General features: G+C 41.4%; 1 protein-coding gene across 1 annotated transcript in view; it reads left to right on the forward strand.

The window, feature by feature from the left end:
- Window positions 1-13,387, forward strand: part of dnah2 (dynein, axonemal, heavy chain 2) — a 68,757-nt gene that overhangs the window by 1,181 nt on the left and 54,189 nt on the right. Inside the window, exons 2-18 of the mRNA XM_041237421.1 lie at window positions 141-436; window positions 1,282-1,361; window positions 1,904-2,074; window positions 2,592-2,820; window positions 3,221-3,331; window positions 3,866-4,104; window positions 4,907-5,098; window positions 6,059-6,216; window positions 7,233-7,320; window positions 7,979-8,184; window positions 8,344-8,473; window positions 8,912-9,094; window positions 9,587-9,801; window positions 9,991-10,137; window positions 10,663-10,819; window positions 12,002-12,241; window positions 13,017-13,205. Of these exons, the coding sequence (XP_041093355.1) occupies window positions 226-436; window positions 1,282-1,361; window positions 1,904-2,074; window positions 2,592-2,820; window positions 3,221-3,331; window positions 3,866-4,104; window positions 4,907-5,098; window positions 6,059-6,216; window positions 7,233-7,320; window positions 7,979-8,184; window positions 8,344-8,473; window positions 8,912-9,094; window positions 9,587-9,801; window positions 9,991-10,137; window positions 10,663-10,819; window positions 12,002-12,241; window positions 13,017-13,205 (2,946 nt within the window). The 5' untranslated portion in view covers window positions 141-225. The remainder of the gene's footprint in view (window positions 1-140; window positions 437-1,281; window positions 1,362-1,903; window positions 2,075-2,591; window positions 2,821-3,220; window positions 3,332-3,865; window positions 4,105-4,906; window positions 5,099-6,058; window positions 6,217-7,232; window positions 7,321-7,978; window positions 8,185-8,343; window positions 8,474-8,911; window positions 9,095-9,586; window positions 9,802-9,990; window positions 10,138-10,662; window positions 10,820-12,001; window positions 12,242-13,016; window positions 13,206-13,387) is intronic.

Consider the following 13,387-nt stretch of genomic DNA (forward strand, 5'->3'; position numbering starts at 1 on the left):
TGCTTTGAAGTAAACTAAACTAAAGTGAAATGTAACTGAGAGCTAATAACAAATTGCTTCATCTAGAGCCTTGGCTAATACATCAACATACAACTTATTTATCAGCTCAGAATATTACAGAATTTTTTTTTTCCATTCAGATAGACAAAGAGTCTACCATTTCATCTGTCAATTTCCGTTCAGAGAAAGAGAAAGAGAGAGACAGAGCACTGTCAGCAGTGAACGATGGCAGACTCTGTGAAACCCGGCACCCCTCCCAGGTCTTCCAAATCTCCCAGGTCTTCCAGGTCTCCTGATTCTCCCAAATCCCCCAAATCTCCAAAGTCCTCCAGCAGAAGGAAGACAACCTCACAATCTTCCAAACGACACTCTCCTCGACCCGGGTCTACCCCGACCCTGGCAGATCCAATCAAGGATACAGAACCGCAGCCAACAGGTGAGAGTCCTCCACGCCTCTCAGCGCTTTCTGGTTCTGGGTGTATTTCTTTGCCTCTGTCAGCTTATCATTCTAGCAGAGGTTGGCTTAAAGAAATCTCAGGAGAGAGGTGGGGGCTATGGAACTGTGTTGGGGGCAGAATGACAGTTTGTAGCCCCAGTATGGTAGCCTGCTGACCAGGTCACACCTGAACTGAAGACCAGCTTCTTTTTTTGAGCTCTTCTGGAAGGGGTAGGCTTGGTGGTCCAGTGGTTAAAGAAAAGGGGTTTTGTTACCAGGAGGTTCCCGGTTCAAATCCCAGCTCAGCCACTGACTCACTGTGTGGCATCCTGAGCAAGTCACTTAACCTCCTTGTGATTCAATCCTCTGATGCATAGTTCACCCCCAAGTCTCTGTCTATCACTTTGGCTAAAAGCGTCCTCCAAATGACAAATTAATAAGAGGTGGAGAAGACAGCGCAGCGAGGGAGCAGACTCTATCACTCTTCCATGTGAGGCAAAGCAATGCAGACTAATGATCCTCTAGAAAGTTACTGTTTCAGTGCAGATAGTCACTAAATATTCCAGCTGAAGACCCATTATAATTCAATTACATGTTTCCTATTTTATTCCCGTCAACATTTTCATTTAGCTTAAAAAAAAAAAAACCCTGTTATTTTAATGTGCAGAAATACAAAGTGGTGGTTGTGAATCACCCCGTGTCTGCCTTTTCACTGCTCTGTGGGGGGATTTGTACACTGTTGATAACATACCTGGAGCGTTAATACCATTTATCAGATTAACTAGGAAACATGACCTCACTGTTGCGCATGAATAAATAATTTTTTGTTTGTTTTCGCGTTACAGAGAATATAGCTGTTAGGGTGACAGAGCAAACCGAACACCTAGAAGTTATACCCACTCCGGCCATAGAAGAACCAGATTTGGTAAGTTCTGCAGTATTAACAATATTATTTATTTATTTATTTACATTTCCGGAAGCATTTCAAAGTAATTTCACCCTTGTTTAGTGCACCCCTCCGATAACCGGATTTTGTATGTCAGGTTAGATAACAGGGCTTCAATCAAATGTTCAAAAAAAGCTTAAGCTGTAGCACTGTATATGTTTGTTTTCTACATAGACAGAGGCTCCAAATGTAGCTTTGATTGAAAAGCCTGTAACTGATTTATTATACTCTGTCCGAGGAATTTGTCTGCAGCAATACATCCAAAACAGTAGTATTACGGCATTCATTTGTGACAGTCTTAAATCGTTCATCCCTTTTTTTTTTTTTTTTTTTTAATTTAATCTCCAATTTTTTACCCTGATTTTCTCTGCAATTTAGTGTGCCCAATTATTATCTGTATCCTTGGCTCACTGCTCGCAACCCTTGTTCATCCCTTTTTTAAATGCATTATAAATACTCATCGTGAAGCGTTTTTTTTTTTTTTTTAAACCCTGGGCTTGTCTGTTGTTTCCCTTCCACAGAAGCCCCTGTTTAAACAGAGGGTGGTTCTCAGCGGCATGGAGGGCGCTGTGTGGCTGGAGGAGCACGATAATATCCTGGAGAGGTTCATTGGAGACCCTGCACTGAGGCTGCTGGTCGTATACCTGGACTCCTACGCAGGGCTGCGATTGGAGCTCTTTATACCAACACAGGTAATACTGCCAGGGCAGAGAAACTGGAAACACCCCCACAAACCTCAATAGGCTAAAAAAAAACAGCCCTTATAAAAGCTTCCCCATTGCAAAGCATAGACAAGTAGTAAATTTAACACGATACACCATTATAAAGTTGCTTTGCTGTAACCCTTGTAAAAGTGTAGTAATGCAGAGTAAAGCATAGGTAAGCATTGTAAAGCACAGAGAGGTCTGGTAAAGCATAGGGAAGCATTGTAAAGCACAGAGAGGTCTGGTAAAGCATAGGAAAGCATTGTAAAGCACAGAGAGGTCTGATAAAGCATAGGGAAGCATTGTAACGTACAGAGGGGTCTAGTAAAGCATATTAAAATACATGACAAACCAGGGTAAATGGATTGCACAGTATAACCATGGGAAAAAGTATGGGAACAGCTGTCAAACTGGCCTGCACAAATCCCATGGTAAACTTTTATAACGGCAGCCTTACAACCCGTACCGATAGAAACCAGGTCTGCCTGCTGTGTTTGTTTCCTAGGTCACTGACCAGCTGACGTACTTCATCAGGAAGGAAGGTGTGCGGATCACGGCCCAGGGGTTTGAGCGGGAGGTGCAGTTCGGGACTGTGCGCGCGGGCCACATCGAGAGCCTGCTCAGACTCATGAACGGGATCTATGCCCCGCAGATATTCGACAACAACACCTGGCCGGACAGCATCAGGAACAATTTCTCTGCTCATCTGCACCGCTTCCTCGCCAGCCTCACAGGTGAGCCTCTGAGGGGAGGGTTGGGGGGGGTTGTATTTGCAAAGCGTTTACTCCTGTCTTTAATTAAATCCTGTTTTTTTTTTTTTTTAGGAGAAAAAACTACCTAAGCGCTACTATTCATGAACTTTTACACACACTAAAGCGGGTTGCGTCTCAGTTTTGTATCTTTTACCTGTACATGGAATTTACCTGTACATGGCTACATAACCTTTCAACATGCACATGTCCACCAGGTTTGACCTGCAGGATTTCTCCTTGCATTAAATAATTAGGTGCTGCCACGTGACTTTGTTACTTCCGTATCCAAACCGTGTCTTCGTTCGAGTGGAGTTGCATTGGATTTATTGATATGTCATGTTTTGAAGCACCTCAAAGCTGTTGACACATCTCTGTTCCCCAGACACCCGGTACAAGCTCCAAGGACACACTGTGCTGTACATCCCTGTGGAGGCTCTCAAACTGAAGCCTGTCATCGCAGCCAAGGATAAAGAGCTTGTTCAGAGACTGGAAAGTAAGCAGAGAAAAAGCTTACGTTTACAAACACGGTGGGGGAATAAGACTAGAATGTCTGTCACTCGGAAACTCTGGTTTTTAATTATTTACGCAGATTTGTGCACCCCTGACATAGACAGGCTGTATGTACAGCTATGGCCAAAAGTTTAGCGTCACCTATAATTTTAGGATTGAGACATCATTTAAAAAAAAAAAAAAATATATATATCTAAATGATGATCATTTTCACTAGATATATCTATATCTATATATATATATATATATATATATAATATATATATAGATATATATATGAGAACATCATAGTAAATATTTTATTTAATATCATAGTAAATCAAAGAAACTACTATGATTTATATATTATGTTGCATGTTTCACGATACAAAATTCAATATGTTAACGTAACATTATTCAGCTGGTTTCATTCGACTTTAAATTAGTCAATTGCAAATCCAAAACGTTTGGCCAGAGCTGTATGTTCACAGCCCCCTTTGCACAAGTTAAAGCTCCCCTGTCTCTGGGCTCTCCTCAGCTGCGATGATCCACTGGACCCGTCAGATCAAGGAGGTTCTGAGCGCTCAGGAGGCAGTGGAAACTGGGGACAACTCCGGCCCGCTGGAGGAGATCGAGTTCTGGAGGAGCCGCTGCGCCGACCTCACCGGGATCAGCGAGCAACTGGACAAGCCCGGAGTTAAGCACATCCGGACCATCCTGGAACTTTCCAAGTCTTCTTACGTGACGCCCTTCTGCAAGCTCTCCAAGCAGATCCAGGTACAGGGCAGGCAGGTGTGGGCTACATGTTCGGGGAGAGAAGCTCACGCGGGCACTGGCACTCAGTCCTGTGTTCCAAAACCACCCCTCGTCTACTGAAATAGCCTGTAGGTTTTACTAAGGAATCGTTTGCAGCTGAATAGTAGGGGAATAACTTTTTTTTTTTAATTATTATTAACAGGGGCCTGGTTGCTCACCGGTCCTGATCATTTTAGTTTTTAGTTCTGAAGCCCAGGACAGGATGTCGGACTAGTGTGGGTTTCTAGCTCCGAATGGTGCTCTCTGTTGTGACATTACTGCTCCATTATCTTGTTTTGCCTAATGGCTGGCATTTCCATAGCTGTAAGATAAAGGGTTTTGATTCTGTTCTCTGTAATTGCCGTTGCTATGTGGTGAACAGACACAGTTTGCTCGGCACTTACCGCTACAGCCAAACGTTTTGCATCACCCCCTATATAGAATTAACAAATTTTGCTTCATAAAGTGGAATGGAACCTGCTGAATAACGTTACGTTAACATAAAACTGTCAAAAATTAAAAAATTTGACATTTCGAAATCCAACATGAAATACTACTGGACTGCTATTTTGTCTTCCGGTAGACTTTTGCAATTTTGTAGTGATTACATGATGTTAAATAATAAAACATCTAAATTACGTCCATATAGTTTTTTTTTGTTGTTTTTTTTTTTTTTTTTATAATTATGTCTCAATCCTTAAAATTCTAGTTGATGCGAAACGTTGGCCATAGCTGTGCAGTAACGGTTGCTTTCCTGCGTCTCCTGCTCTGTGTTTGTGTTTAGGACGGCTCATTGCAGGCTCAGTCCAACCTGTCCTTCCTCTCTATCATTGGGTCTCCCTGTGAGGAGCTGGCCAAGCTGAAGCCGCGTGACATCCCGGACAAGCTGCCTCATCTCCTCAGCCTTATACGAGTCATCTGGGTGAACTCAGTCTACTACAACACACGGGAGAGGCTCACCTCCCTCTTCCGCAAGGTACCTGCCTGTGTGTGTGTGGTGTGTATAGTTAGGGTTTGAGAGATATATATATATATATACAGGGTGATTAGAAAGTAAGTGTGTGTGTGTGTTGTTATGTTTAGGCATATATATATAATATGATAATATATTATAAAGTGTATTACTATATATATTATATCAATATATATATATATATATATATATATATATATATATATATAACATAATATATATATATATTATATCATTGTATGTAAAATATAATATAATATTCTAATCATAGAAATACAAAATATATTTTTGAATTATCATTATACAGTATTACATATGAAGCATAAAGTAGTATTATAAGTTTGTTTTTACCAACTTAGTTATACAAAGGTATTGTGTAATTCAGAACATAAATTATTCTGCAAGTTTAATTTGACTTTATGAAGCAAATAAGTAATTCTATAGGGTGATGCAAAACTTTTGGCACATAGCTTATATATATATAGATATATATAAGATATAATACAAGCAAAATTAATTAATTCTATAGGGTGATGCAAAACTTTTTCCATAGCTATATATATATATATATATATATATATATATAGATATATATATAGATAGAGAGAGAGAGAGAGAGAGAGGAGAGAGAGAGAGAGAGAGAGAGAGAGAGAGAGAGAGAGAGAGAGAGAGAGAGAGAGAGAGAGAGAGAGAAGTTTTCATAAGAACATGCCTTTTTATTGCAGCACTACAGTATATGATGTTAATTCACATGCGTGCTACCTTTTTACATGTGAGACGTTTTTAATAAATTGCCATAGCAAAGTGTGCTAAACCACAGCGAATAAGAATGGCACGCACAGCACGGGACAGAAAGATCTCGGAATGAATCAGCTGCTCGGAACCGGGCGAGGATTTGCAGGGCCAGAAAAGTTGAAAAAGTGTTGTGTGTTTGATGGGGGGTTTTTTTTGGTCACGTGACAGCTGAGCAACGAGATCATCCGGCTGTGCTGCAAGGAGATTTCCCTGGAGCGGATATTCGAGGGGTACATCATATCCAGCAAGCAGAGCCTCAATGAGTGTGTGAGCTGTTGCATGGCCTGGAAGCAGCACTACCTTCACGTCTCTCAGCTCCATCACAAGTAGGACCCCGCGTAGTGTTACTCCAGGGATGGGAGTAAGACTCCCCCTCTTGCATAGCAGTTTCACCCATTCATGGTTTTACCACAAGCTTGATTAGCCCCAGCGTGTCTAGGTAACAAGCCCTGCTTTGTTTGATTAAACTCAGAGTAAAACTAGGAATGCACCAAACTGCTATGCAATGAGAGTCTTATTTCCATCCCTGTTCTGCCTTTGGGGAGTGGGGGGGGGTGGGGGAGGTTCAGTCAAAACAATGCAGAGTTATATAGTATGTTAACATAACATTTTTTTATATTTCCCTTGCCAATTAACAACGTTTGCAAAGGAGTTTTTGAACTGTAAATGCATGTTACTGCATCTCCAGGTCTGTTAGGTCAATTGATATTACATGTGTAATGCCTTTAAGTGACACGGAATGAGTGGCAGAATGATTAATGGTCGCTGCCAGCCGTCAAGCCAGCCTTTTTTTTTATTCCTCAGGCAGTCCCTTTTGTTCAGTGATTCCAGACGTTATTTAATTTGGTGACTTAATGAAATTAGGTTTTCAAATCAATGCATACAAATGATTTCACTCCTCTTGTGTCCTTCAAGATGAAACCCCTGGGTTTTTGGCAGCCAGGACCATGGTGACAAAAAAAAAAAAACCTTTGTTTTTTTAAATTATAAAATTTATAAGAGCTTATATAAACAACAACACAAAAAAACACGTACACACAAAAAAATCCTTAATGTTCTCTTACACCAAAGTAATTTGTGTAATGCAATAAAATGTGAGTCCAATCAGATCCTTCAGAGCAGCTCAGTGAAGAACCTGCTTAATAACGGCTTGTACAGTTCTACTTCCTCTGAGCAGAGCACTGCAGAGCGGATTTCACCGGTGATCAGAGTGAGCAGAAAAATCCTCGCTCTGAGCTGCTCAGTAACTGTGATGTCAATGTGAAATCCTGCCAGTCTCCTCATTCTGGTTGACTGAGACGCCTGTCCATTTCCAAGGCTGACCCGTTCTTTGTTTTGACAGGTGCTCATCCACAGGCTGGGTCTTGGACCAGACCAGTATTTTTGCGCAGGTGGACGCTTTTATGCAACGCTGTAAAGACTTGCTGGAGGTAGTAAACAAACAGCTGTCACTTTCTTCTTTTGCAATGAGATTTCTCTGTAACTTTTTTTTTTTATCTTACAATGACCAGATTGTTACTGAATAAGTGCATTTTGTTTTTGTTAATGCTTTCTTTAGGGGGAAAATTACAGATACTGTAAAACAGAGTAGGTCTGTGGCGATGTCATTTTGATGATCTCCCACAACAGGCTCATTTACGGCAACAAATATTAACACTCAATTTGTGAAATTATTTCATGCTTCCAAAGATTTCACATTTTACAGCATTTACCTCATTAATTAATAACCCTCCTTTATTTTATCTTTAACAAAACCTGTGTTTTAATAAATTAATGAGAACCGCAGTAATTTATGTTGTTTGTTTTATGATTCATCTTTTTTTTTTTTTTATTTTGTTCTATTCGTTTGTTTTATTTGTTGTTTTGCTGTGGTGTTGATGGTGTAGCGAGCCTCTTGCCAGGTCATCATTGTAAATGAGAATTTATTCTCAATTGACTCATCTCACTAAGTAAAGGTTTTGAGTGATTGCTTGACAGCGGGGTTCATGCTTTGTGAAGAGCAAGAAAATAGTTTTGGAATGGAGACGCCACCGGTCAAAGCGTTTGTCTGCTTGAGTTTGTTACGTTGTTTCTTTTCTCCACTCCCAGGTGTGTCAGTGCCAGCAGCACTTTGCCCGGCAAGAGGAAGGTAACCAGACTCCGCTGCCTTGCTTCACCGGACACAAGGGACCAGAGATCGCCCGCAGCTTGCTGGAGATTGAGGGCACTTTCGAGAAGAACCTGCTGATCCTCAAAGCCGCCAAGAAGACCATCTTGGACGTCAAGAACACATCCTGGCATGACGATTACAACAGGTTAGGCTTACTGCACTGCCCTCTATTACAGAAAAAATGTGCTAAGTGACTAATTCAGATTAATAATTAGTAATAATAATTATGGCTAAAATGGTTTCCCCTTTTAATCACAGCAGTTTTTGTAGTGAAATGTGTTTTTTGTGTGTGTGTGTTGTGCAGGTTCCGGTCAAATATGAAAGACCTGGAGGTGATGATGCAGAACCTGATCACCACTGCGTTCGAGACGGTCACCACAGTGGAGCAAGGAGTGAAACTGCTGGATGTCTTTCAGCACCTGTCAGCACGAGAGGTGTGTGTGTGTGTGTAGATGTTTGCTTCCATAATGTTTTAAAATATATTTTAAACATAATGGTATTAAAACTTTCAATGCAGCAGGAGTATTTACTTGAGCCCCAACTTTCATTGTTATGTTTACCCCCTGTGCTACACTGGAGTTTAGAATAATCACTCTACACTGTATGGGAATCAATGCAAAGTCCTTAAACTCTATTTTGTACGAGTGTGTGTGTGTGTGTGTGTGTGTGTCCCTTACAAAAATGTACTGCTGTTTATACAGTGGTAAAAACTTAGAACTAAAAAAGTAACTGATGAACTGAAAACTCACTATTTTAATAATTAGCCCCAATACCTTGGCTTTCGCCCTTGTCAGACAGCATGGATAGGCTGAGCCAGGTTGACATGGGAGGGATCTTTTATATGGGATGTTATGTTTGTGTCACTCACTCAGGCAATCAAACGCACCATTGACAAAAAGACGGTGGATGTGTATGCCCTCTACAATGACGAGCTGAGCCGGGTCAACAGAGAGTTGAGCAAGAAGATCTGCATTCTGCCACCCCACCTGCCACAATATGCAGGACAGGCGCATTGGGCCAGAGCACTGCGCCGACGCATCGAGAGACCCATGGAGGTAGGGCTGAGGTTCAGTGTTGTCTCCCCCTCTGGGTCCCATAATATCAGAGCACTACAGGACACTAATTTAAAAAAAAAAATATATATATATATATATATATATATATATATATATATATATATATATATATATATATATATATATATATATATATATATGCCATCACTATTCTCAAATCTTGGGGTTTGGGTTTAGCCCTCAACTGCTGAACACGATTCAATAAGATATGAAGTGGAATTATTTTGGTAACTGGTAATCATTCTTATTAATTTCCTGTTGAATTGTTTTATTTAGGTTTTATTGTTATTATTATTATTATTATTATTATTATTATTATTATTATTATTATTGTTATTATTGTTCTTTCAGGATTTTATTTACTACTTCTTGATACGGAATACTTCTGTCTATTTTAACATCTAAAGCGCTTTGAGATACCATTGATATTAAAGGTTGCTATAACAGTAAAACACATTGAAATGGCTGCAGATCCTGTCGAAGGCCCACTACTTGCCACAGATCGGCTTGGGTGTGGAGACAAGGGCCGTGCACAAGCAGCTGCTGCAGACACTGGATGAGTTGGTGAGGAAGATCTTCACAGACTGGACCCAGGGACTGGACCGGCAGTGTGAGAGGAGACTGGACACTCCCCTCCTGATCCGCAGCGCTGAGAAGCCCGGCATGCTGGACGTGAACTTCGACAAGTGAGGAAGCGGGATGCACCAGGATTATTATTATTAAAAAATAAATAAATAAATAAATGTTTGTTAACCTCCCTCCCCATTCCACCCTCCCCCTGCCTCCTTTAACAATTTATACAAAGATATCTCCAAGTGCTTTTTGATTTATTAATTATTGGTATTAATGTGTGTGTGTTTGTGTGTGTTTGTCAGGAACCTGCTGAAGTTGTTTAATGAGATCTACTACTGGGAGCGTCTGCTGTTTGAGATCCCCCATTACGTGGCGGAGGTGTACCATCGCAAAGAGGACCTGAGGAACCTGCGGGAGAACGTGCTGCTGGTGGTCCGAGACTACAACAGGTCAGACCTAATCATTATGGACTAGCACCCTTAAAGGACTCCCCATAGTAAAAGCATAGCAAAGTGTAATAAAGCATGGTGAAAGCATAGGCAAGCATTGTAAAGCAGAGAGGTCTGGTAAAGCATAGGGAAGCATTGTAAAGCAGAGAGGTATGGTAAAGCACAGGGAAGCATTGTAAAGCACAGAGAGGTCTGGTAAAGCATAGGGAAGCATTGTAAAGCAGAGAGGTATGGTAAAGCACAGGGAAGCATTGTAAAGCACAGAGAGGTGTGGTAAAGCATAGGGAAGCATTGTAAAGCACAGAGAGGTCTGGTAAAGCATAGGGAAGCATTGTAAAGCACAGAGAGGTCTGGTAAAGCATAGGGAAGCACTGTAAAGCACAGAGAGGTATGGTAAAGCATAGGGAAGCAATTGTAACCATGGGAAAAGCCTGGTGAAATTACAGAAATACCGTGGTAAACTTGTATAAGGGCAACTGTGTTCCAAAGAGGGCCATTATTAAAATGTATTATTCTAAATCGCAGGATCATCGGAATGCTGTCCAGTGAGGAGAGGGGTCTGTTCCGCGAGCGGATCCGGTTCCTAGATAAGAAGATCCAGCCCGGGCTTTCCAAGCTCCTCTGGTCCTCCAAAGGGGCTTCGAATTACTTCATCCAGGAGTGCAGGCTTCATGCCAGCAAGGTGAGCCACAGAGATCCGTGCGCTAGATGGAGCGGGCTTGTATTAAACTGGTTTTATTTTTACATAATAATTGGTTCTCCCGGATAGTGGTGACATACTGAACTGAGGCCCTGGTGTTTTTTCCAAAGCAGTCATTTGATTCGATCGCACTTTTTCAAAAACTTGTTTACAGCAGTTGTGCTAGAACTAGCTCTAACAAAAGGCACATACCCTTTTCACTTTACGTGCACTCTGCAGAGGTGGCTTATTACTGCTTTCCTGGGTCCGTTCAGTGTATCTAAACGACAGACCTAAATACCACCTACATGTTTATTTCATTCAGGTCAAGGTTCTGAAAATCAAATATCTAACCGTGGAACAAGTCGCTGGAGTGTATATCTGGATATATATATATATATATATATATATATATGTATGTGTGTGTGTGTGTGTGTGTGTGTGTGTGTGTATATGAATGTATATAAAATGTGGGTTTTAATTATTTAAACAACAATGGTATTCAGATGTGCCACTGTTAACCTTATGAAAGTTTACCATAGTAAAAGAGTAAAAGCACAGCAAATTGTAATAAAGCAAGGTGAAAGCATAGATAAGCACTGTAAAGCACAGAGAGGTCTGGTAAAGCACAGGGAAGCACTGTAAAGCACAGAGAGGTATGGTAAAGCATAGGGAAGCATTGTAAAGCACAGAGAGGTCTGGTAAAGCATAGGGAACCATTGAAAAAACAAACCATGGTAAACTAAACCTTATAAAAGTTTCCCCATAGTAAAAGCCCAGCAAAGTGAAAGCATGGCAAGGCACAGGTAAGCATTGTGAAGAATAACGAGGAATGGTAAAGCACATTAACGAACATGGCAAAACGCATAGTATAATCATCGGAAAAGTTTGGAAAAAAAACTGCATAAATGCCAAACTTTTATAAGGGTAAGGTCAATTGAATACACCCCTTAGAATTTTGGGAGTATTGTTTGCATTCCGAGGACTGAAAACCGGGATGCGCCAGAACTCTCTCCGCTTATCTCCCGACCCAGGAGCTGGTGGAGCCAGTGGCTCTTCGATTACAGACACAAAGAAAAAGTATTCCACATGCATTTCACAAACCACAAAAAGAAACACAGTCAATGTGAAATCTGACTAATCTTCTCAAACGAAGTCTGCTGTGCTGTCTTTTTTGTTTTTCAGGTGCAGCTGATGGTGGACGAGTACAAGTCAGCGAACCTGCTGGTGTCGCGGAGCGCCCGTCAGATTAGCGAGCTGCTGCTGGTGCGAGTGGATGGCAAACGCGTCTACAAGGACCTGGAGTTCGAGCAGGACCAGCAGGGGCAGCGTGACAGCGTCCTGAGCAAGCTGCAGAGCGTTCACCAGGACATCGTCAACACCATGGCGTGCACCTACGAGACCTTCAGGAACGACGGGCAGGAGGTAGCTCCCGCCCCTCTCTCTCCTCCTCGCACTCGCCCCCCATTTATCAGGGTGTTGGTTTGATTCGTTTAGAGAATCCCTAATATTTACAGCCATGTGAAATCTTTTTTTAACAGACTACTGTACCATCAAGTTCCTCTGATGTTTTCTCTCTGCTAAAGAATAAAACCAAGCCGCTCATGTTGTGAGCTTGAGAAATACTAAAAGAAACTTAAATTTAATGACAGAGGTTGATGAACAGAAAGTAGTTCTAGCTTGTCACTGAATTTTAGTTTTAGGGTTTTTGTAGAGTGCTAGCTGAAAGGAAGACACAGAGAAAGACTTCTGGTCGATTGAAAAATACTTCTAGTCGAAACGTGTCTTATTGGATTTTAGCTTCCTTCAGCATTTCTAAATTTCAGCAAATGTTTAATAGTTATGGAGGGTTTGATTGATCGATTACAATACAACACAATAAAAATGTATTTTTTATAATGCCCTTCATGTCATGGCATCCAAAGTACCTAAACTCCAGTTACAACCAATTATATAAAAGCACACAAAACAGTATGCTTTCAGTTTAGATTTAAAAGAATCCAATATTTCCAAAGTGGCACTGGAACAATTTTTAAAGTGGGGGTGCTGAAAGCCTTTGAACAAAACTGTCAGCCCTGCATGTGATGGAAGCCATGCAAAGCCAAGCGCCCTTGACCGGAATAGAGTTCCCCAAACGAGGAGCACGACAGCGCTGATACATTTATTGTTCGATTGATTAACTTGTTTATTACCGCTGAAGGTGCATCAGCACTGGCTGAACTACACAGACCAGATGGACCGCATGGTGGAGGAGGCCTTTCGGCTCAACATCAAGTGGTCACTGCAGGAGCTGGCCAAAGCCATCAATGGGGACAGCAAGACCACCCCCAACCCCCTGTTCAGAGTCATGGTGGTACTGCTCAACGACCTGCCAGGCTCCACCGCTCAGGTACCGGAGATCCCACTTAGAGTGTAGTGCAGCTCAGAATACAATGCAATTTCAGTGTGGCGCTGTCTATGCCAAGGCATTACAAAAGGATAGTGTGCACACTGTAGCTAGTTGTGTTGGTACTGCAAAGCATATTTAAAAATGTATCTTCTTTAAAAAAGATGTCAGAAGGGATCTTTCAA

The sequence above is a fragment of the Polyodon spathula genome, chromosome 44, assembly GCF_017654505.1.
Source record: "Polyodon spathula isolate WHYD16114869_AA chromosome 44, ASM1765450v1, whole genome shotgun sequence".
Classification (NCBI taxonomy): domain Eukaryota; kingdom Metazoa; phylum Chordata; class Actinopteri; order Acipenseriformes; family Polyodontidae; genus Polyodon; species Polyodon spathula.